This window comes from Equus caballus, chromosome 6 (assembly GCF_041296265.1).
Source record: "Equus caballus isolate H_3958 breed thoroughbred chromosome 6, TB-T2T, whole genome shotgun sequence".
Classification (NCBI taxonomy): Eukaryota; Metazoa; Chordata; class Mammalia; order Perissodactyla; family Equidae; genus Equus; species Equus caballus.
In genome coordinates, this window is record NC_091689.1 from 10,730,830 (window position 1) to 10,756,759 (window position 25,930).

The 25,930-nt window shown below is 40.0% G+C and overlaps 1 protein-coding gene across 2 annotated transcripts in view; it reads right to left on the reverse strand.

Moving 5' to 3' along the window:
- EPHA4 (EPH receptor A4) overlaps positions 1-25,930 on the reverse strand; it is a 139,153-nt gene that overhangs the window by 66,547 nt on the left and 46,676 nt on the right. For both annotated transcript variants that reach the window (XM_003365125.5, XM_005610642.4), the window contains exon 4: positions 8,794-8,949. In XM_003365125.5, coding sequence (XP_003365173.1) covers positions 8,794-8,949 — 156 coding nt within the window. The remainder of the gene's footprint in view (positions 1-8,793; positions 8,950-25,930) is intronic.

The window sequence follows — 25,930 nt, forward strand, 5'->3', positions numbered from 1 at the left end:
CCCTCCAACACTTCACCATAAGCCTTTGTTAATCTCACTCCAGCCGAAAGACATGTTTTAAGGCAGAGTAAACCGGGGTGGTGTGTAAATTTTGACTCGGAAATAAAGCTCATGCTTTCCCCCTGACAGTTGTATATGCTGCCACCACTAATTGCTTTCTCTCAGCCCTTGCTTCTATGGGTTAGTTTACATAAAGACTGCCGTTCAGGGACACCTCTTCCAAGATATATGAATAGAGCATAACCTTTTATCACAGCAGCTTATGTGTTTTAACAATGAATAGAGCCAAAGCAGAAGTACCCATTATTAAAAAACAGAGCCATTTGGACGCATCAATCACTTACGGCTGTCATGAAACATTCCCGGCTTCCTTTAGAGGCAGCTTCTTGCTCAAATTTTGCCACCACCTATCTTTCTGGCATATCTGTTTTCCCATTCTCCCCAGGAACGCTTGTCTTTTCTTTACTGGCTTAATCGCGTTTTGGTTTCTTCATTTTAAGATGACTGGTTTATGGCTGATCTACTTTATAAAAGTAAACTCTGTTATTCACGTGGAAGCTACAATCTGAAAGACTGAGAAAAGCACTATTTCTTAAAAAAAAAACACTATGAGTATTTTGCTTCGGAATTAGCTAGCCTGTGAATTAATTTACTTTCTTTTTCCCCAAAAGATTGGCACCTGAGCTAACAACTGTTATCAATCTTTTTTTTTCTTTCTTTCTGCTTTTTCTCCCCAAGTCCCCCCAGTACATAGCTGTATATTTTTTTAAATTGTGGGTCCTTCTAGTTGTGGTATGTGGGATGCCGCCTCAGTGTGGCCTGATGAGTGGTGCCATGTCCGTGCCCAGGATCTGAACCAGCGAAACCCAGGGCCTCTGCAGCAGAGCGCACGAACTTAACCACTCAGCCATGGGGCCAGCCCCAATTTACACTTTTTTACGTAGAACTTTTCCATACTTTATCTCTTTCATCCCCATAATAAAATCTGACACAAAAGTATTTATTTCCCACAACAATCTGATGACCAAAAACTAAGATAAAGAAAAGTTAAGCAACTTGTCCCAATTGACACAATCAATATGTGCAAAGCTATGATCAGAAACCCTGATTCCAAGGCTAAAATTAACCCCTTCACAGAGATAAACACAAATCAAAGAAAACAATGAAGCATAAGGGCTGGTCCTTGTGGCCTAGTGGTTGAGTTTGGTGCACTCTGCTTTGGCAGCCCGGGTTTGCACATTCAGATCATGGGTGCAGACCTACACCACCACTCATCAGCCATGATGTGGCAGTAACCCACATATAAAATAGAGGAAGACTGGCACAGATATTAGCTCAGGGCTAATCTTCCTTAGCAAAAAAAAAAGAAGAAGAAGAAGAAAAAGAAAGAAGCATAATGATGAATTCTTTGTGGAACAAGCTGGAATGTTCTCTACTTTCTCAATTCACTCCCAAGTCACATTTCTCCTAGATTCCTGGTCCTTCTTGCTGAAGATAGCCGACATTACTTCCTGGATGGTTCTCTTGTCTTACCTGAGCTATCCTCTCTGTATGATTCCTAACTTCCAGGAAAGAGTGCACTTAAGAGTTTCTGTTAAAGGTTCTTTCCCTCGGTGGAAGGTCATGGGTTGGAGGGGAGCAATTATATCTATGCAATAGGACTCTGCTCTCAGTTCATCTTCAGCTGAGCTGCAGACGGCATGCAGAATAAGAGTCAACTATGAGAAGGGAATCAAAATGCTGATAGCAAAGAAGGTATCCACTTCTCACCCCAGGGCACCTCAGGAAAATGTATAATTGACCTTGTTTCATAGAAGCATGCTGTGCACAACCACTGTATGACTTCCACGAATAGTGTCAAAAATGCAATCCAGAAATGACAGGGCTCGGTTGATAACAAGCCACTCTTAATTATTCATGGCTGTAGAAAGATTCTAATAACCTGGCTAAATGGCATTGGCAGATTATTCAAGCCTTTCACTTAGGCATACATTAGTTTTCCTCAAATCTATACATTTTCCAGTTGAATCCACATTATACTGTTAATCCGTATGAAATGCCTACAGTGGACTGTTAAAATGAGAAGTAAGTTGGAGAGTAAGCGAGAGGCTAAAATAGCATTGTTTTAAAAACCAATTCAATGAGATGATACCTGATATTAATTAAATATCCTGAAGCTTTTTAAAATTTTACAAACAACCAATTGGCAAGTCAACAGCCTGGGGTCCATCTAGTACCTTCCATTAAGCACACCTGGTAATCTTTTCCCCTATATCCTTATTGGCTATGGACAAGAATTGTACACATAGGTTCTCCAGAGGTACTTTATCCTATTAGTAGTCAAAATGCTGAAAGGCAATCAAAAAGGAAGAGACAAGGATATGGCTTACTCACTAGCTGATGTCAGACCTTGTACTATTGAGATCTAATGAAAGAAGCAGCCTAGAAATGGAATGCGTCAAAGGCTGCCTCTGAATCATCAAAATATCTTTGGTTGCTTTGATCACTTTGTACGGTCCAGGGGACAAGCACGTTAGTCAGCTTATCAACCAGCTAACTGGCAGCAGGACCATATGTTCTGAACTAAAAACCATGTCCCGTAATCTAGCAATGGGGGAGCTGGTGTCTCAGCTCGAGTTTTCGTCCTATGACAAATGGAACGGAGTAGAAAAGTACACTCTTACATTGCCGATTTGATAAATGACATGAAATAACAAATTCCCCCTAGAAATCTTAGATTCAAGAATTTTCATAACAAATACGTTCACAAAAATGATGGATTGTACGGGTGATAAAATGTGAAATGGTTAGAGATCAACCAACGGATCTTCCAAAACACTTTCATTAACAAAACTTTGGCCTCGTTCTCACTCTGCTAATAACTAGTCTTTCATTAGAGCTAACTACCCTCTCATTGATCAATTTCATAGAATGTCCTTCCCCCCCCCCATCATTGTGTTATTAGTTACTTGCAGCTGTAAAGTAAAAAAAAAATATATGTTTCCAGTGGGAAAAAAACGCAGTTTACTTGAAACTGAAGGCTGCCTTTTATCCTATGGTTTATACATCAAAGCCTCATGCTAGTCCCAAACCCCTTAGCCAGACTGTTAAGTATGTAAATCTTTGGGGTAGAGAATTGAACTGAACATCAGTGACACCTTCAAGGGCTTGTTTGAAAACGGATGTGCGATTTCCAAAATTAAAGCATTAAAAAAAAAAAGACTCTCTCTCTTCTCCTGACCTTGGAAACAAGTAAGGACGATGTTATTTTAATTTGCATTCAAATTTTAACAACATAGTCACACAGCACCACTGGGATCCACACTGGGTTTCCACTGAAGATTGCTCATCATTTCATTATGGTTCATTATGTTGATAACTGTCAGAAAGCATTAGAAGTGAGGGCTTTGAGTAATAGAACTGAAATGGTAATTTTAAAACAATACACTTTCTGGAGGAAATACAGTGGCGCGCTAAATTCAATTAGAAAAGGCAAATGTACGGACGATGTAAGCGATGTTTGCTGTTTGGAGTTAGGTTATTTCAATTTCTTGATAACCTAAACCTGCAGAAAGCTTTTTCGAATCAGGACCTTTCGTCACAGATCTTGGTAAATTTGCCCTCATTAGCTCTAAGCAACTCCGGTATAAATTGTCTTAAAAGCTGCAATTGTGGAATATTTTAGGCCATGTCTAAGTATCAATCAATCACTCTTTGTTTGTTTGGCACAGCTGACTGAATTATTCAAGGCCGTTTACTTGGAGACAGATTTGTGAAGGCCCTTCAAGTTGGCAATCTAAAATAATAATCTCTTATTTACAGAGCGCCCCCAATCACAAGGGTCTAATAAGTTTCATCAAACAAGTTAAGTGAAGAGTCCCGAAAAGCTCAAGGACAGATTTCCAATTGAAAAATACAGAAAACCACTCTGGTAATGCTGCTCAGAAGGAAAAGTGGCAAAATAACAAAGAAGCTATTTCTTTCTAGATCTACAAAGCCAACTGACTTCTTCTGCAAGGCATTTTTTTCTAGTACATTTTGAAACAAAATAAAGGGTTGGAAAGTTCCCTTAAAAGTAATATTAGTTCAGCCTCCCAGTGGGGGAAAAGAAGACCTTTCTCACTATAATCAGTGAACAAGCATCTAAATGACTAAGGCAATCAAGGGCTTCCTGCATAGACATGCAGTTGACTTCTCCCAACACTGCTGATTGCCAGACCGCATTCCTGACTCCAGGGAAAGGTAAAGGGAAGGTGAAAGAGATCTGGAGGAGGAGGGGTGGTTATCTGCAGAGTTAAAGGACATTAACACATTAATAAAAATCACTTGAAATTCCTCCTAAGAAATGATTCATGAAAGCAAAATTCCTTCATCAGCTTAAATGGCATCCTTGGGTGGATAGAGGTCTCAGTGTCTGCCTTGCTGGCAATGTCACAGAAACCACTGTTGCCCTTCTTGACTGATACATGCGTGCGAGGTGAACATTTACATTTCCACTATCTGGTAGTAACTTAGTGGGAATTCCGGAAGAAAATAAAAACAAAGAAAGCCCTACAGCGAGTGTATCTGATTAGGCAACTCTGAACCAGGTCATAGTTTCTTCATTTGGGGGACAAATGAAGTATTCAGTTTCCATTAAGGGAGAATGTTCAGAACCACTGAAATATCTTCGTAGAATCACCACTGAGCTGAAGAACAGCCCTGAGTAACAGCCATGGAAGAAAGGCTCTCCCGTCTCCTGCCACTCATCAGGGAAGATCCAAATCCTTACTACCTAAAGGGGGTCCAAAGACCAGCAATGTCAGCAGCATCTGGGAACTTGCTAGAAATGCAGAACGTCTGGCCTGACCTTTCCTACTAATCTCTAGATGGCCTTCATGTGATTTCTATGCACATTAATGCTTAAAAGCATTGTTCCAAATGATATGGATTATTTTCTTGAAAATATGCATACAATGCTTCCATTGGGACACTGCCTATCTCACAGGCAGCCATTTATGTTAACCTAACCACAGGTTCCATCAAAAGTCTTCCTCAAGATTAACTTTATTTACTATTCAATTCTCTGAAGTTCTCAAGCAATGTAGATGGTGTGAAGAACTTCTTAGGCATGAAGAACTTCTTAGGCGTTGCCTTCTAAATTAGCCAATGCTGCTTGTATTCACCTGGTCTAATCGTTCTCCAAGTGAACAAAAACCTGATTTTACAAGCCAGTGGAGCAGAGTCTCTCTTTGGCTAGAGGAATGAGTCTCAGATAGTGTGTTTTATTTCTTCATTAGTGTGCCGTCACAGTGAGCGATCACTAAATGCAAGGCTGCATAAGAATGCTAGGGTTAAAGACAGCATAATGAACAGAGAAGGTGCCTGATTATCATGGCTGTCAGCACAAGGGAATTGGGTTTGTCACCTGGCTTAACCAACTGGGAAGAACTGATTAGGCTGGAAGCAGTTTGAAAGGATCCCTGATGTTTACGTTCCTTCCCATCCTCACATCTTGTCAAAAGAATCTGCTAAAGCTGGGGGTGGGGCGAGGGGGCAGGACTTCATTCTGTGGGCTATCGGAACAAGAGGTTCTTTAAGAAACTCCCACTGTCTTCCCTATTGAAATGTCTACTACAGGGCTGTCCAACAGAACTTTCTGCGATGACAGAAATATTCGATAGCACTGCTGTCCAGCACAGCCACATGTGGCTATTAAGCCCTTGAAATGTGGCAAGTGTATATTAGAAACTGAATTTTCAACTTAATGCTGATGACTATGAATTTAAATAGCCACATGCACCTAGTGGCTACTGAATTGCAGAGTGCAGCTCCACTATATTCAACAAGAAGGGAGTAATTTAGAGAGAGAGCCGTAGGCTAGAATAGATTCTAATTCTGCTGCTTAATGTGCTAGTGTACCTATTAGCAAAATCTGGTCACCTCCTTGATTATTCCTGTCTCAAAAGTCTTAAGCATCTCATATAGTTAATGTTTATTAAATTTAAAAAAAGAACTTCAAAATTCAACTCTGTAGAGAAGTGGTCTTAACCTATCTGCACAGTAGAATCAAGGGGGCAACTTTTGAAAATACTGATGCCTGAGTGCTACCCCAAGAGACACTGGAGCATTGTGCAGCCATTGGGTAATTTCATTGTGCAGTCAAGTGAGAACATCAGCTTGGGGAGGCAGTGTGTTGCATTGGCAATCTGCCACGGTGGTAGTTTGGGAGAGGAAATGGCCAGCTCAGGCTAAAAAAAAGAGAAGAACCATTTGTTAGATTCCTACCATGTGCGAGACCTTTGCAAATATTTTTCTATGTAATTCTTGAAACTACCCTACAGGTAGATAATGAGAATCCCATTTTACAGATGAGTAAACTTTGTGGTATTAACATCAGTACTGTGTTTCCTCCTAACTCATGTCAGAGGGATGCCAAAAACATTAGAATGATGTGAAGATTATTATTGAGTTAGTGAAGTGTAGGAGGACTTCCCAGAGGATGGACCAGGAGCAGAAGGATCACACATTGCTTCGGTATTTCCGTGGACCATTTACTGATGACACAAAAAGCTACTAGTCTTCCTCTCTTATTGCTGAAAACAAATTTCTGAAAAATGCAAAAGTTGCTTTAGTTTTTAAACTTTTTTGGTCCACGCATCTGCTAAAATCAATATTTTCTTTTTCTCAGTTGCACCGTCAAGGTAAAGCTAGCAATTAATTCCTACAGAAACATAAAATTCCAAGGGCTCAGCTACCACATTTACACATACAGCAAACATTCCAGTAACTCGGGCATGTGGCAACCTTTGGGGTCTCCTAAACTCCCACATAAGAAGCTGCAGTAATTAAATGATTGGCCCACGGTACCCTAGAGTGCTAGACAACCGATGAAAATCAGGAGACTAAAAATATCCAGGAGAAAGAGCCAGGCGACTTGCCATCAAAGGTGAGTTTTATGAAGTTCATAACACAATCAAATCCCAATCTTGAGAAGGCTTTATCTGTATGGAAAGTAGGTGGTGGGTTGCGAGATGCAAATTAAGGGCAATTATCACACTGTCAGCCCACAATATTTCCCTTTGAGTTTGCTATCCTGCCCCCAAATGCCACAACTGGAGAATCATTGGTAGTGGGTGTGGATAAATGAGGAGTGTGCATCTTTAAACTAATCCTGCACAATGGAACATAGGAGAAGAAGATTTAGACTGGAAAAGAAGAAGGCTAGGACTGGAGCATGTCAGATGTATGTGGTCATCCAAAGAAAGTACTACAGAAAAAGAAGACAATAAGGAAATTTTGGCCGGTTTACACTACTCCTAAGGCTGGTCCTAGTATCTTCTTTCCTTCTGGAAATTTGTGGTTGACCTGGGGGCTCGGGCAAGACGGCCTCCCAGCAAATAGGAACTATATGAGTCTTCTGGTTGTGCTGCTCTATCATCAAGCTGGGGTAGAGTCTTGGGCATGTTCCTTAACATCTCTGGTAAGGACTGCCTTAAAATATGAGCCCTGTGATAAGGTTTATCGAAAGTGCCTAATACATTACCTGGGTATGATTATAAAATGCTTATTGTTATTATTATTATTTTTATTATCTCTGTTTATGAAAGAAACTCTGAAGGGTATAACCATTTCAGTACAAATTTGGGATGGACCCGAAATCTCTCTCCCACTCCTTTTAAAGGCGGTACTTGACTGGGCTTGACAATGGTCTCAGAGTTGGCCCAATGGCCCCCAAACCAGAAAATACTTCTATTTGCAGAGATGTTGGCTCTAGGTCAGCCAAGATGAAGTTAACAGTAGTTAGAAAACAAAATGATAATGGTCCTAATGACAGTAGAAGTTAAAATATCTCCAGTAGCATCCTTTTATGCATTTTATATAGTATGAAAGCAACATGAGGGTATTGAATACCAACAACCACGAGGCAGGTCATGTTATTAACTCCATTCCACAGATAAGGAGACTGAGACATAAGAAGCTAACAGTCACTCACTTACTAAATGGTGGGCTGAGAAACAAGCCAACACGTGTGGCAAGCCTGTGTCCCTGGCCACTAGACTCTGCCCCTCCATACACAGACTCACCCAACGGAAACACAGGGGGAATACCTGGGCCCACCACTCCCTCTTCTAATCAAGGTCACAGCCATGTCAGAGTCTCCGGAGCCCAGAGTGTACATGAAAGGAATGGCAACCCCCAGGAGCACTGCCCATGCAAAGTGTGAGTAAAGATTTCTCTACTCCCCTGCATACTAAGGTGCCAACTGCATCCATTCATTAACCCAGCATTTATTGAGTGTCTATCATTAAACAAGCATTTATTAGGATCTAGGCCTAAACGTTATGAACACAAAACTATGATGAAAGAAGGAAGGCAGATAATGACCATGCCAGCTATGACATCAGTGCACAGAACTGAAACTACTTGCCTACACGGGATCCCAACCTCGGAACTCTGACCTATACCTCTCTCCCCGCAGCTGTCAAGCTTCCCCAAGAGTCCTCGAGGAAACGGGAAAGCCATTTATAAATTCCAATCTGAGCTCTAATTACACTGTCAGACAACCCTGAATGCTCAGTCTCTGCTCCACAAAGTGGTCTGTTGGCAGCTGTGCAGTTTGAAGGCAACCAGAACAGGAAGAAAGAGCCTTTCTTTTCAAAAGCATTTCCCCTTCTATGGTTGAGAAAAGATATGTGTTTGATCTAATTTACCCCCCGCATGGTTATCCTGGGGGAAGACCTGGCAGCGCCCTGCTAGGTGGTAAGGAAAGCTGTTGACATCAAAGAAACGAGAGACAAGCAGACAACTTACGGGTGCAGGGCATAGAGGCAGCATCATTGTCGGCTCTGAAAAAGCCGCGGTCACAGGTGCACGATGTGGCTCCTTCCCAGACGGAGTAGCTGTGGGGTGGGCACTTGGCACAGGTGGCATCCGTGGAGAGAGCCTTGTAATATCCAATTTTGCAGGCTAAAGGAAAGAAGACAAACAAACCAATATAAACCACCACTAATATAACAAAGCAAAATGTCAACTCTTTGATTTAGACGAAGGGGGACATTTTTGCTCATCACCAGTGATCACCTGGCTTGAGATATAGGTAAAGCAACCAAAAACATTAATTGATGACAGTCACTTTTTAAGGGTGATTAACAATCCTAGTCAGATGGCAAAAAGCCCTATGGAAAAAATTTTCTTAAAACCAGTGGTATCAATAAAATCACAGCTGAAATTTATTCAGTCCTTCCTCCATGCCAGATACCCTGCTTAGGTTCACGATGTTGTTTAATCCTTAGGCAACCTTTTCCTCCTTTTCCATAGGCACCCTTATTAGCCTTACCTTGGAAATGAGGAATACCAGCTTTGAGCAGTAAACTGTTGGTACCAGACCACGCATCTGGTAAATGTCAGGGACCAGCTTTGACCTCAAGTGTTGGGCCCCCAAAGCCTGGACTCTTGGCCACATGCTTGGAATCTGAGAGCGTGGTCTTGAACCAAGCAATTGGAAGTCTATCCAAGTGCTAACCAAAACTTGGTTGGTGATTATTTCCTAATTACAGCTACAGAGACAACCAGGAGAAGACCAACAAAAGCGACCATAACATAAAAGAAAAGAATTGGTAAGATGTAGTCACAATTTCAGGGGAAAGTACTATAAACTACCAACTGTAGATTCTGGAACATATTACGCTAAGATTTTTTTTTTAGATTAACTGATACTTGGTGTTTATTTTCAAATTAATAAAACCTTCCTGATTTTTGCTCTCTCCATTTTTTCAACACCTCCCTCCCTCCCTTTGCATACGTCCCCCCCACCAAGTGGCTGGTACAGAGAACATGGGCCATATAGTTCTTTATACACCTGACCTGCTTTCCATGACTTCATCTTTACAAACACCACGCTGACACTGAGGACTGCTTGTACTAATGTGGAAAAACTCCATAATTCTTTGAAACCTCATAATAAAAAATAATTAATAGGGCCTTGCTCCGCCTTTTTTCTCCCCTACGCCCTTCACGATCACCTCCCAAATCTGTCTCAACCTGAAATAAAAATTGACCAACACCATCAGTATTAAACCCACAGTGACAAGGTCATTAAAAATAAAGTTAGTTCATAAGACCAGAGGTATAAAAAATAAGTGACGGTTATCCACAATCTTTCCAGTATGATTCATTCTTAATTCTCTCCATTTATCACATCCTTGAGATGTTTCCGTAGTACCAAAAATATCAGCTGAGAGAAAGACCCATCAGCCTGACCACCAAGAGACCAACCATGTCGGCAACCCAGCAGGTCTTACTCAACTGAGTAACTTAAAAAATACCCACAAAACTGCTTGATTCTCTAAAAAGATATGGCCACAATCCCTCTGCTGTTACTCATCCATTAAGCATCCGTATGGCTTCCAGTGAAAGTCTGTTCCTCCCTCTTGCACATCCTGTTGGCATTTTCTTAATCATGCTCTTGTAATAGCAAGCGGAAAGGGAGTTTAGCAGAAGCTCCAGAAAGGCACACAGTAACTTCACTATTCTTAACTAAAGTTGTTTATGGAATTTCCTTTAACGAGCCAAAACTTTATGATGTGTGGAACACCGACAATAAAAGCGCTCGGAGATCAATCTCTCCCTTATTTGCTTTCGTCTTTCACTGGACCGGAGCATCTTAGAAAAACAAGTTGCTCCAATGACTGAGATTTATGTGTCTCAAGTTTACACACATCACATAATTAGATAAGGTTCAACATGCAAGGTGCTTTTTGGTCATGCTTAAAATGGCCCAAGGGTTTCCATTAAAATCAGAAACCCTGGCTTTGGCAGGAAGAAGCACTGGGGCTCCAGCTTGTCCTTCCCACATCAAACACAATGAGGGCCAAACGGGGACAAAAACCCACTGGGTCCCACCTGTCACTCAGTCAGTCACAGTCAACAAAGGCAACTTGTGTTAACCTGGTCACTCGGAGCTAGTACTGCCAGGAAGGCACGAACTGGTTTTATTTTTTCCCATCCAAATGTTGGAGGAAAACAGTCCATGGTCCTGATGGATCCTTGTGCACCTCCATTTAATCAGCCATCAAAATCTAAAATCTCACAGCGCAAGTAGAAGATGGACAACAAAAACTGGCCTATAACCGGTTCATTGCAATATGAAAACGGTGTGCATTCAAAAGCTTGTAAGAAAAAAAGGGCATTGCTCTCTCCTCAACTTCTACTCTAACGAGACTACTTCTAGTTAAAAAATTAAATTCATAGTTCACAAAAATCAAATTGGAAGGTGTCTTGAATTCCTTAAAGTTCAAAATTTATTTGTATATGATAATTTAAGGCAACGTCTATGACATGATACATGTATATGATATGATAAATGTGATGATATGATACAATATGATATGATATACATGATATCATACCATGTGTATATGATAATTTAAGGGGAAAAATGAATTTGCCACTTGATATTTTTTCTACTTTTCCTTGAAGCTAGTTTTAATATGTTACCAAGAATAAGTACATATGAAGTCGTTTGGAGAATACAGACTTTTATACCTATTTGGAAAATAAAGGCTGTTGTTCTTAAACACACTGACTATTTTTACTCTCTTTTCCTCTTGCTTTTATGAGCACAAGCAGAAAATACAAAATTATCATTGTGTTATTCTCGGCAACCCTTGCTACCCTTAACACATTCTTTTGTCTTCAACTACATTAAGACCATGTTATTAATATTTCAGGATTCTTAGAAAGGATCTCTCAAAATATAGTAGTAATTTTTCATGCACACAGCCATTTTGCTGGCTACATTCAGAATGACCTACTAAATGGATGGTTCAGTATATTTCTTCACTCTGCGTGGCTCACAGCCTTCCAGCATTTGGTGCATGAATGTGTAAGTACATCCCACATTTATTCACCACTTATTTGCATCTTAAAATTTTCACCACATCTTTCATTCTGAACAAAATCCCCATGCAAGGTGTGTTTGGTAAAGCAAGCCTTGACGCGTGTCGTGATTTTCCATTGTTCCCTTTCAAAGAACTGTTACACTGTATTTTTGCGTGGTAATGACTTGGTGAGTCAGTTTGCAGAGAACCAAAGTGCACACTCAAGAGATATCTTCCCCCTGTCCCCCTTCTGGTGAAGGTTCATTAGATGGGGTACAGTATCAAGGAGCTCCTTATGTGGCCTTTCAAATATGCCACTGTGGGAAGATTAGTTCATGTGTGCAATGCAAACTCTGAATTCATTTCTTTTAGCTTTGCCTTAATTAGTTCTTTCTGCTGACTTTAAATAAAAGAAGAAGATAAATGAGCACAAGGAGTGAAAAGAAAAACCTCTTTTCTTTCATTGGCTTACCCACTATCATAATGAAGTTACATTTCAGGAGAGAGTTTTCTGTAAAGTTTCTTTGTAGAATGCTTGCATAATCACTTTTGGTTAAAAACAGAAACAAAAAAAATTTTAGGTAATGTGCTATCTTCAGGATTTCTTGGTGTAATGCCCAATTTAAGGAGCTGGTTAAACCTCCTCTTTAAAAATATCCTGTATAGATTGTCAACGTCATTTTTCTCCTTTTTGGAGAAATATACAAAGATCGATAGTACCTGATTGTCTTTATAGTTCATTTGAAAGTAATTCAGTTTGTAAAAATATTTAATAATAATAGCAATTGTGATGACATGTCAAGCATTCATTGAGCATTTATGGTGTTGACTCGCATTATTTCATTTAATCTTCACCATCCTGTGAGCTTGAGGCATTATTATTCTTGTTTTGCAAATGAAGAAACTGAGGGTTTTAAGTAACTTGCCCAAGGTCACATAGTTAAGTGGGAGTCAGCATCGAACTCCAGCTCACGTTCTCCTAAAAGTTTTTATGTAGTTATAAAAGGTTAAGATTGACCTTCAGCAAAAATGTGACGTTGATATAATCCAGCAGTGGGGAGAGAGGGCGGTCCCAACTTCCATTTATCCTCCCAGCCCATCCCACTGCTGGCGCACTTTGCATCAGCCCCACTTCACTATCTGCAACTCACTTTCCAGCTTGAGGCCCTTCAAAGCCGCACTGATTAATAAGGTAACCACTCGCCATCTGCGGCTTCTGAGCACTTGAGACACGACTGGTCCAAATTGAGACAGATTGTCTAAGAGTAAAATTCACACTCGATTTCAAAGATTAGGTACCCCCAAAAAGGGAAAATTGTGTTGTTAATAATCTTTATATCGATTATATATTGAAGCAATAATATTTTGGATATGTGAGTTAAATAAAATATATCATTTAATTTCACTCTTTTCATTTTACCTTTTTTAACGTGGCTACTAAAAAACTTAAAATTATCTATGTGGCTTGCACTATATTTCTATTGGACAATGCTACTCTTGAGTCTGGAGTATTAAGCCTCTGTGTGTGTGTGTGCTCATGTGTGTGCGCACACGCGGGTGCACAGGCACTCTTGCAAATGTTGGGTGCTGACAGTGGTGGGAGATGTACCATAATGACCCAAGGACCTTTTATCAAAACTCACCCTGAGCCCAGCTCAGGGAATCTGATTCACTTCTATTAAATGCCACTTTCAGCCAGCTAGTTAATTTGAAAAACCTAATTTGAGCTAAAGTACTAACAAATAGACATTAATGAGTTAAAAATTACCTTTCTAGGTACCAAATTTGCATTTTAATATGGAGTCTTCTGAGGGTCAAAGCTCTCTTGGGGGAATTTGAACACTTTTAACAAACTGGTCCCCAGGGAACATTTGGCTCTGAGAAGCCTACAGGTCTCTCCAACCTCATCACGTGGGCATGATATTAGGGACTCACATCCAAACGGGTTCTATGGGGCATTCTGATTTCTGTGTACTGCCTACATAGTATATTCAGTATGCTTAGGAATCTTTTTTAGAAATATCAACGTCATGGAAAGGCCGTTATCAAACTAACTCTCTGTTTACTTGCTAAACTAGTCATTATATAAATAATTTAAGAAAAGTGGATGGGAAAGGAAGACAATCCGTCAAAGAAGGTTTCTGCTTTGAGGTTTTTATAAAAACATGCAAGCCCCAGCCATATTTGGGGAAGCTGTGAACATAATCAAATAGATTCCCCATAGTACAGATGGGAAAACTGAGGCAGAGAGGTTAAACATTTGCCCAAGGCAGGGGTGGTTTTCTAACCCAGGTAGTGTGGCTTGAACGCCTATGCTTATGAACCTCTTCTCTTGCTTTTGAAATCTACAGGGTGAATTGAAGATGGACAGTTGTTACAGGGAAATGGGGCTCTGCTTTTGGGCCCATCTGACTCTATTCCACTCCCAAATAGCAAAACGTGGGCAAACACCGGCAAATCCACACTGTCCAACTCATCTGCATTCTACAACTGGTTTTACTGATATGTGTCAATAATAATTGAAAATTGGGCTTTTGAAGGGACCTTAAAAATCATCTAGTCCAGGAGTTGACAAACACTTCTATAAAGAGCCAGATAGTAAATAATACAGGCGTTGCAGGCCAAGAGGAAGACCAAAGATATTCAGAAGGTACTTACATAACAGGATAGAATTGACAAATTTCTACAAATTTTTTTATTGATGGAATTTAAACTATAATACTAATAATTAAGTATGTTTTTTGTAATGCAGATTTACCAATGAGAAGAATAAAATTCTTATCTGGAGAGATAACTTTTCACTTAGGTCAGGTTCAAAGAAGTGTTCCCTCTTATTAAATCGATTGCAAATGTTGTCTATAACAAACATTCTTAGGTCTCAAATCATACGAAAGCAGGTGGCAGGCCTGGTTCAGAGGATACTGTGGGGACACTTGATCTAGTCCAATGTATTCATTTTCGAGATGAATGACTTGCCCATAGTTGCTTCTGGAGCATTCCAGGGTCAAGTCTGGAATTCAAGGTTCAGTGCTTGATCACTGTTACTCTGCAACGTCTCTCAGAGCTTTGAATGACAAAGTTTAATAAAGAGTACCTTCTTACCATTCTGCAAAAGAATAAACTTTCCATCAACCATCTTACTGGAAAACCGATTTGACTCAGTACTACTCCAAGTAAATCCACATTTAAGTTAATTTCCCTGATTAAAGGATGTGTCCTGATTTGGGGGATATTCCTCCTCCATTTTGGGGGCAATTTCTCTTAGGCACTTCAATTTCCGCAATTATACATTATGGTTAATTTTAACTTTACATTGTTGTAGGGGTTTTCCTTCCTGCGATTTCTGAGACGGAATTGTTTTCACCCATAACATAAATAAAAGATCGACACTGATTTTTGGTTTCTGAGCTACTAAGATCTTGAAACAAGTAAAACAGCATTCAAAATGCATTTGTGACTCATGTGGATGAATGTTGCCTTAACTTTCAGCCAGCGGAGATGGGTTTACTCTCAACCCCAACTCAAGAATGTGCATCGACAGAAGTATTCAACTGCTTTGAAAGATATAACTGATCTCTTTGGTCATTCTTCAGCAGCCTAAGCTCCAGCTCAGGACATTAGTTGGCTAAAGAGCCATTAGTGTGAAGATGACCTGGATCCAAATTCAGCTAGGATGCCAAGCTTCTATTCTCAGTAGCTGTCATTCTCCGGCTTTAGCATCCATCAGAATGACTTGGAGGACTTGTTGAAAGACCAGTTGCTGAGGCCGAATCCAAGTTTATGATTGTCTCATGGGGCCTGAGAATTTGCATTTCTTACAAATTTCCAAGGTTGATGACAATGCTGTTGGTCCCAGGCAGCATACTTTGAGAACCACTGCCCAAGAGCAAACAGACCCCTCTGTAAGTAAAAACATCAAACTGCAATTCATCTCAAATTAGGTGGGGCCGGCTCCGTGGTCAAGTGGTTAAGTTTGCGCGCTCCATTGCGGCGGCCCAGGGTTCGGATCCTGGGCGCAGACATGGCACTGCCCGTCAGGCCACGTTGAGGCGGCATCCCACATCCGACAACTAGAAGGACCTACAACTAAGATATACAACTGGGGTTGGGGAGATAAAGCAGGAAAAAAAAAAAAAAAAAAAAAGATTGGCAACAGTTGTTAGCCCAGGTGCCAATCTTAAAAAAAAAAAAAAAAAAAAAAAATTAGGTAAAACCATCTCATCCTTTTTCTGATACCCAAATCCCAGAGGAAATTAAAGCTAGGCCTAATTATTATCAGGGGAAGAGTAATTAGTTTCAGAGTTGGTAGGGAGTATGCTGGAAATTTGGAATTTTTGAAATATAAAGAATGAATGACTTCCTCATAAAATCTGTTATTCTTCAAACCAATATCATTACACTGCGTAATAACCCCTAACACCATAGAACAGATCCTGTCGTAGAACGTGCTTATAAACACGGATTAATCCAAAAGAAAAAGGGCAGAGACAAAGCACGCAAAACTCTGTCAAGGTGAAGTTTAATTACTAAGCTTAAAGGAAACTTGCTAAACGGGCACTGTCTCAAATAAGTAGATGTCTTCTGATAGCAATACTATGCATGACCACTGCTGTCTTTTGCTACTATGATTCACAACTATTATACGACACAAATAATTCTTATTTATTTGATTTGAAAACACTTTTTCTGTCATCTACATGGTAGTAAGTTCATGATGGTAAAACCAGGTTTTCAAAAATTATCAAATAATAAAACAATTATCTGGGGACCTTTGATGCACTCTGGAGAAAATATTTTCCAAAAGACAACTGTAAAACTAGAAAATCAAGTTTATTCCATTCTTGCCAAGATATGCTTCCTCTAATAAACAGCTGACTAATGCATAAAAGATGTCCGGAGCTGTTTTATATGCTCTGACCTGGGGCCAGTCACTTTCAGGCTTCAGTATCCTCAGGATATTGTTTTGAAATGGCTTTAGGGGAGATGGTGGGGACAAAAGATTCAGATAAAACTGAAATATTTCATTTCGGCTACCTTAATCAAGTTTATAAAGAAATCTCCTGGACATCCATTTAGAAAAGTTAAGATATTTAGGACAGAGATATTTCATAATCAACAACTGCAAGAATGTAAGGAAAAGTAAAGAATGACAAAAGTAAAAAAAAAAGCCTAGAAACAAATCTCTGTTTATTTTTTTATCTAACATTTATTACACTCACTGTCGGATTTCTTTTTACACTGCGTAATAATTTATAGCAGGGGTAGCAGAGGAGCATAATGAAAAAGGTCCAGCGTCAGACAGACCTGAATTTGGTTCCTAGCCCTGACATTTATTAGACGTGTGAAATAGCACAAACTGTTTACTCTAACAATCTTCTGTTCTGCAGGGCTGATGTGATGATTAAATAAGATAACACACGTGAGGATGAAGCGCAGCACTTGGCCTGTATTAACTACTTACGAAAAGGATAACTTGTTATTACCACGCTGTGATGCAGCTGGCCGCAAGAGATGAGGGTGTGGATAATCCACACATTAAAAAAAAAACTCAAGTTTTTGTTTTGTTTTTGAATAGAACTGGATATAATTTATAAAACACCATGAGCTAACTTAACTATTATTATTTTATTTCCTCTGTTACCATGATAGAGAAAATCTTGGGTTGAATGCTGGCTCATAGCATCTGCAGCTTATTTAGTTGACCTTAGGGAAGATAGGTATCAGGTAACACATTTATTTTTATTAAAAAATATATGCCAACCCATTTTTTAAGTTAAATAAATTATGGGGTTGAGTTTTTGAGGTTTTCTTCTTTCCACCAATAGTTTATGATCCAGACAATCTCCTTCAGCAAGCCCCAATTCTATCCTCTTCTCTACACTCTATCTCCTCTCATTGTTCCCACTCTTGCTTTGGAGCTAGCTTTCACAAAAACAGACAAAGAAAAAAATGACAGAAAAGTCTATGCCAAAAATTGACTTGCTCTTTCAAGAAGAGAATGTAGTTTAATCCCATAAATAGGTGGGTAATTCTAAAATGTCAGATGTAGACGGTTTTCACATAATATGCAGTAAATCCTCTAGAAGCAAGTTCACATAAAACCTGCTAAATTTAAATTAACTCCATAAAAATCATTGAACACAAACAAAATGAATGCAATGGAGAAAGAACTTATTCTTTTCCCTGCTTGCCTTGAAAACAGACAATCTAATTATTTGAGGAGCTATTTCTCTTGGGTGAGTTTGGAGGGTGTCAACTTGAACAGCAGAAGTTCCAAAGTAGACAAAGTTCAACTAAACAGGGAAGAGAAGCAAATTAATTAGTGGACTCAGCATATCGACAAGTCCTAATTCCACTGTCAGAAACTCTGTTTGAAAGCAGCCCTCCTCGTACACGCGTAAAAGTACTGATGGTAATGAAGGTTGTTAGCTCCAATCTCTGTGCCTCCCATCTTTGGCCGGTAGGCCTGGGGTTCTCTCTCATGGGAGAATTTTTAAGAGCTCAACAAAGGCAATTAGGCTTCCAAATTTAGATGTAAGTGACTTGCCTGATAGGACAAGGGAACAGCTTCAGCATTTCTGAAAAAGACATAATCCTTTCTGACCTAAAGCCCAGACGTTGTTACCAGATTTGACCGCAGTGTAGCTGGAAACTTGAACTTAGTTCGTTCATCACAATTTTCTCTAAGATGGGAGTGAATACGGACTTGTAATGAACCACAAGCAGAACACTGTTAGAAGCAAATAAGTTATTTTAAAACAGTAAGGGGTGACAACTTTAAAAGAGTAGGCAGCACACCAAACTGTAATCACAATAATTTTTTAAAAATCTGTAGTTTGTTAAATAAAGATTCCTTAGTCCTGTTCTATTGGTCTTATTCTCCCACTTAGGACGTTAAAAATTTGCTATATAAAACAACAAATCATGGACGTCAATATTGCCTTGAAAAACACTTAATTCAAGGAAACAATCTAATCCCCACAGTTCTACAAATTTTGTGGGTATTTTTTCCCTTTATCTTATGCCTGAATTTCACATATCAAGAACCATGACTTTCGTTGGTAAACTTTGAAATTAAAAAATGTTAGTTTGATTTTTTTTCAGCTTATTGATCCTATTGAAGATATAAATTCGAGTAGATTGAGCAGAACTTAATTGAATGACTTATAATAATGTTTTTAAGGTGGTCACACAATTTAACCTTATCTGCTTTTCTAATATGTTAAAGTTTATATTAGGAAAGAAAACAAATAGAAGCTAAAAAAATCATAAATGACCACAATACAGAGAAAAAACAATAAAAACAAATACTTTAATATGAGCTAAATGCCAAAAGTGTTTAATCATGTTTTTAAAAACCCCTACTCCCTGACTTGAATTTGAATATAAAATTACTGAAAATACACATAAATACTTTTCAAAGATTTCAGTAAATGCTGCCATATCAACTATCAATCCTCACAGTGGATGGTCCATCCATCACAGCCTGGCAGGCGAATCTGCAACCATTAGCATTGAACTTGATTACCCCTGACATTTCAGAGAGAGGCAGGGTTTTTGATGAGTTTCTATTGTCTTCTTCACCCTTTGATATTTGGGGTACATCAAGACTGGTGGTTCATGACACAACCACTGATGACAAATAAGAGGTTGGAGCACTAAATAAAGGAAGCAGCTAGCTGTTCTTTTCTTCCTCCATGCCTCACAGCACCGCATCTGAATTTAATACTTGAGTTTCTGCGCTCAGCATCATTATGTAAAGGGTTCATCCATTAGGAGGTATGTGCATTCATTCATTCATTCATTCAGCCATTCACATTTTAGCAAATATTCATGAAGGCTTTACATAATAATAGTAGTAATAATAATGATCGCAAGGGTTTATTGAGCACATACTAAGTACTACGAGGCTGAGAAATGTGAAGCTGTTGCCTTCAGGAAGAGAGCAGACCATTGCTCACTCTCCCATCTTAAGGAGTGCTCTTTGGCAGAGGTGTCTGCAGCCTTTTGCGGGGACTTTCCTATGCACCTAATCCAAGACTATCTGCTTATAGAAGGAATTGAGTAGAAAAATGGTATCTGAAAGAATAGGTGACCCCTGAGTGGAACGTTCTGGAAGAAAGAGTTTGGCCAGGAAGCCAGGAAGCTGGTTCCACCCAGAAGTTAAAGTAACAGTTAGTGATTGCCAACCAGGAGCAAATCACTGTGGTGGGCACTTTGGGTGTTTACCAGGCTGATTTAGACAAAGATCCTCTTTTAGGGAGATCCACAGCCCTCTTGGAGGTTGTCTCGTTAACTCTACGTACATCCTATACTTGCTCAGTTTCTCCATTTAAAAGTAAGGATTGTAAAGAAGACTGAGGAAGAATGAAATATGTCCTGAAGTCAGGGCCAGATCAAGAGAAACACGTGTTAAATAATTATTTGATTAACTCTGGCAGCATTGCTAGTCATTGTCATCCGAACGACTTTACAGCCTGAGTTGTCACAAATCATGATTTATGTGGCTGAAATGACTGTAGTTATAACTGTTCAGTGCCCCCTCTTCCTTTTTTGTTATGTTGGTGGAGCCTGAGGATATTAAAAAAAAGAATAAGAAAAGAAAAATAAAGAACCTTTAAAGATCTGACTTCCCCAAAGTTACGATTATTAGCAATGCATTACAATTCTCTGCCGAGGTTTTTGGTCATGGGTCTCTCCACTGTGTACCTTTTGACTATTGCTGCTTTGAGAATTTTTTGAAAGAAAATTTTAACATTCTGAGTACTCATGATAAAAAAAGTGATTTATGTTTAACTGATATGATCAGGTTAAACATGTGTTTTTTCCTATTGCATGTAATGGATTAATGATTTTATGTAACTATCTGCCAGCACTTAATATTATATGTTTGACTATTCCAACACTGCCTATGTCTGAGGAGAACAAAATAAAAATTCCCGAGGAGCTCCCTGAAGAGTCCTAGTCTAGACTGAAAGAAATTTATGGGGAATTTGCCCTGTCTGTTTTTGGTGCAGTGTAGATGCAATCTGAGAGATCAGAACAAGAACTGGCAAACCAAACACTTGAGATAACATTGATGACTGTGCTATTATGCAAAATAGGGCTGGTATCAACTCACCCTCTCCCAGTGACTCAGTTAACACTTCTGCAAGCGGTGGGGGGGATTTGATCATTTATTTAATGCATTCTGAAGGCACTGGGTTGACAGATCGTTGTTCCAAGAAATCCATTCGTGTTGCTAGCAGGAATACGCAACACCTGCACCCCCCTTGCCAAGGATGACCTAGAAACTTGTTAGGGCGTACCTGTGAATATCCTACAGGACACATGGACACAAGGGAAGTGAGCGGAGATGGCCACTCACAGATCTGAACTCCACAGCACTAGGACAATTTCCTTCTTCCACTTGATCTCCTCCTGCAACACACAAAGGGCCAGTCTCTAGATTCTCCCTACAGTGTGGCGGCTGGGCTGGTCCCACCCTCAGGGGCTCTGGGAGGTTCTCCTGCGGATAGTGCTTTGGCAGCCTCAGCTTTCTCTGTCATCAGTTTGAATTCATGGGAAAGGGCAAGATGCCAAAAGCGCTTGCAGGTGAATTCTTCGTCCCTTTCAAGTGCATCTGACTTACACTGATGACTTATAAGCGTGTTTATCTTTTGTTGGGAAGGATTATCAGTTAGGTCAGTAAATCTTTTCCAGGTATAAATTATAAATGACAAACAGGGATGCCAGGGGAAATATCAAGTCACAATCTGCTCATTTTGTCTGTATCTCATTCTCAAATACCGAACGTGAGCAATCATGATGAAAATTGGTATTAATAAAAACAAAAACAAGACCGTGTTGCTGACATGTTCCCACAGTGTTGGGTCACAAAGGAAGAAAAAGTGGAAGAACTCCCTTTTGCAACGTATGGATGAGATGGAAGTGAGAGCCGATCCCTTTAGAGAAAACAGGTGAACAAATCCGGCTTATTATCACATACAAAAGATTCGCATACCACTAACATAACCTAAATTCACCTCAGATGTAAACAAATCTTTACTTATCCAAAACAAACCTCTGGACCAACCTTCAAAAATCACTATAAACCTCATAGGAAATTGCAAACTTTTTCTAGGAGTCTATTTACAAGATACAGCCTAACTGGATTTAGGAAAACGGTCTGAGCTCTTTACTAATTACTCTTCCTTTCTATATATCACAAAGCAGTTGAAAATCATTAAAAAGTCCTTCCAATCAGCCATCAAAAGTAGATCACTTTTGTGCCTTGAAAGCTGAGATCATGAGAAAACATGCGTTTTATTTATGAGAATAGGCTACTTTTTTTCCTAGCCCTGAGGCATGATCATTCTGAAAGAGGCTAGGATTTGAAGGAAAAAAAAAATGATGAAGTCGTAAATCCTCCTTCCCCCCAAAAAATGGCATTAAAAAAATTTGGCAGGTGGATGATCATCTCCAAGAGCAAAATGAAGCTTTTTTCCTCAAGGCTACGTCAAGGTTACACTTGCTATGTCAATAACACAACCAAGAGTCCATTCCACGCGTACCTCCAAGTGCAGGAAGTGAATCCAGACCAGAGGACTGTCAGGACGCCAGGCTCTATGAGGAGTGGACCTGGATTTCAGTCCCAGTATTTACCAACTTACAGTCTTGGGTCTTCAGTTTGCTCTGAGGACACCAGACTAAATAATTTATAAGATGTCTTTTTAAACTTCTAAAATTCTATGTCTAAGCTCATCCTATGATCTGATAGACTCAATGATTCTGAAATAGCCAAAGATGTTTTAATAAGTGCAAACATCATTTACTATTTGGTTCAAAGGCTCTTCAGCAGATTAATCCAGTGTGTTTATCTTCCTTTCCAGGCCTGGTGTGGGCTCATCCATGGAACTCAGGATCTAAGCTCTGCCACTTACCAGCTGTGGAGCCACGAGCAAGGGACTGAATTATGGGCTTACACAAACAGCTTTTTTTCCCCAATAAATTAGTGACTTCAAATTCTTTATCAAAATTTCTCTTACTTGTCTTAGCGGAGATTTCAGAGTGTTCCTATGCTCTTTTTGTCACTTACTAAAATCAGAAAAGAAAACGAAGGAAAGAAATGTCTTTTCTCTATGGAGTCAAGGTTCACTCATTCCAGACATGTTGTTGAGCACCTACATATGTGTGGCACAAGGAGGGGATGACTGACAACGTCTGTGCTTTCAAAGAGCACACGCTCAGTGGCGGGGATGTAATTTAACAGAACAAAACTGGTGATGGGAAAGAGATTGGCGAAGGGGCTTGGGGAAGGGACTTACAGCAGGTACTCAGGAAAAGCCTTTTATAGGTGATACATGAGTTGGGCCCTGAGCTAAGAAAGGGCCAGCAAAGGTGAAGATTTACGTGGGAAAAGCATTCCAGAGAAAAGAGAATGTTGCAAAGGCCCTGAGGTTAGCATGTCTTAGAGGACAGAAAGAATTGTGCTGTCTCTAGGGAATGCTTCAAGAGCAATGCCAAGATTGAGCTCAAAGAGGCCAGCAGGGTCCACATTATAGGACCTAAACTCAGTCAACAGTTCAGATTTTATTCTCAGTATGGCAATGTGATCGGCTAGAGATTTTTCAAACCATCTTTTTTTGGCTGCTGATGGAACACGGATGGTATAAGTACTAACAGAGAAGCAGGGCCACCAGTTAGAAGGCTGATGAGAGAGTCCAGGGAGAGATGATGGTCACCTGGACCAGGGTGGAGGCAGTGAAGCTGGGATCAGTGGTTGGGTTCCAAGTAAGTGACAGACGGGATTAACTTTGTTCTTCCCCATGGTCACAAGATGTTCCTTTAAGTGGACTTAAGATACCAAACAAGTGACATAAAGGGAAAATTTTGATTTTCCCCTTGGCTCCGTCCTTCTAAATGAGTCATGTCTAGATCTACCTGAGTAGACTGGGCCAAAACTTCCACCACTAATTACAGAGCACCTCCTGCATTTGTTATGCTTTTAAGAGGCTGGTACCCAGGCCCCAGATTCTGACCACTTACTGTGGGCCACACCTTGATAGCAGCTGCATGACAGCACCCACTGACTCCAAGGAGCCTGTGGAGGGCCAGATTCCTGAGTGTGATTCAAACCAGAACAAAGCTGACAAGAACTTGTCAACAGCAACATAAGTAAATGAAGAGTTCTTAGGTTTCCAGTTGACATTAGGTAGCTGTTGGTGTGGGCAGTGTTGTTCTTCAAGTGAGATCTTCTCTCTTTCCTCACAGAGCCAACTTTGACCTAATTGGGAAACTGCAAGTAGCTAGCTGGTTTCCAAGAAAACCGAGAAATGAAAGTAGATTTTTCAGATCTGGTCTCATTCATGCCCCTTTTTCCTGATAGCCCCTGTGGTCAGAGAGCTGAATCCTTAGCCTCCAGTGCAAAATGGTCCTCATCTCCAGCTTGTAAGAAATGAGGAAACTTCCCTGACACCTGTACCAGCTGGGAGGAAGTCTCTCTTAGACTCTCTTTACCCCCTCCTTCTGCACAACTGTAATTCAGCAACGAACTGTGTGTTTAGAGGTTTATTGTCCATCTCCCCCTGTAGAACACATTCTTAGCTCAACAGCAGCAGCAAATGTGGCTATCTTGTTTACTATGAAATCCCTAACATTGAGTGAATATATGGTGAGCTCATACAATAAAGCCTAGGAAACCAATGGATATTACAGCTCAAACTATTCATATAGTATCTTGTAACGGTAGCCACTCATGACATATTTGCAGGCTAAACAAATAGATGAATGAATGTTGACATTTACCACCTAAACCTTGATGACCATCTCTAGAACTCTGGACACAGGAGGCAACTCAGACCATCTTTGGCTGTGAACCAAGCTTTACAAAGATCATTTCCGGTTCCCTTTCCTGTTCCTAAGTTTCTTGGCTATTGGAACTTGGATTTTCCTTCAAACAGCCTCACAACATTACAGGCTCTGCTCAAAGTTGCCAAAAGGGAAATAGGACAATCCTAACACAGGCAGACAAGAAGGCCTGCTGATAATGCTTAAAGGGCGGGGAGAGTAGAGAGGCAGAATTTTAATGCTCTTGTTTGTAAGTACCTGTCAAAGGAGTAGGAAACCCATGGTTCAGATCACCCAACAGAAACTGAATCTAGAGAGCAGATTCGTTTTGAAAAGCTAAAACATTTAGACATGAATAATTTGGAGAAGAAAGAGAGCAGTAAAGGTTGGAGGGAGCGGGGCTGGTGGGAGAAAAAATAAGCCATATCAAAGGCAGCCTTGAGAGCTCAGGCAGATAGGATAAGAGATAAGTCCCTTTGCTAAATTAGTCACACCCTCCCACATACAATTCTCTTGGCAAGTGTTCCTTTACTGAGCAAGCGGGTGCAAGTTTTAAACAAAACAGTGCAATGTAATTGCTAGGGTGCCTATAAATGTGGTTTTGAATTTTTTAAAAAAGCATTAAAGACGGTGAAATATAACAAAACGATCCATGGTTTGAGAGTGCTAGAATACTGAGATGACTAGGATCAAATGGCCACAAAGGAAACCCACATTTCCTCATCGTACATTAAATGATACACAGTTTCTGAAAAGGGGTGTTTCAGACCTTGAGTCGCAGACAACAGGGCTGACATTAATCCCAATGCACTGTGAGATGGAAAGCAGATGGTGATTTAAAACAAGAATCTGAGGAAAAGAGAGAGGTGGAGAAGAAAGGACAACAGACTCAAGAAAACTCATTTCTTTTCCTTCAGATCTCCAGGCTAACCCAACAGAACTTCTTTCTTCTGCTCCACCTATGAAGACATCCTACATAGAGACTCTGGTCCCAGGTGGCATTAATGCTGCTGGCATTGCCACTGAAAGTTAATCCTGCACCTAACCATCCCCTAGTAAGGGAGCCTCTCAGGGTTTAAGAATAAAGGAACATTAAAAAACTTGTGCGTAGTGGTAGGACAACAAAACTAGGCCTTCAAATGTAAGACAAACATAACTTTCTAAACTCACAGCCCAAATAAACAAAAGTAGGTTACCTCCAACACAACCTAGAGCTCCAGCCATGCTCTTTCTATCTCTTG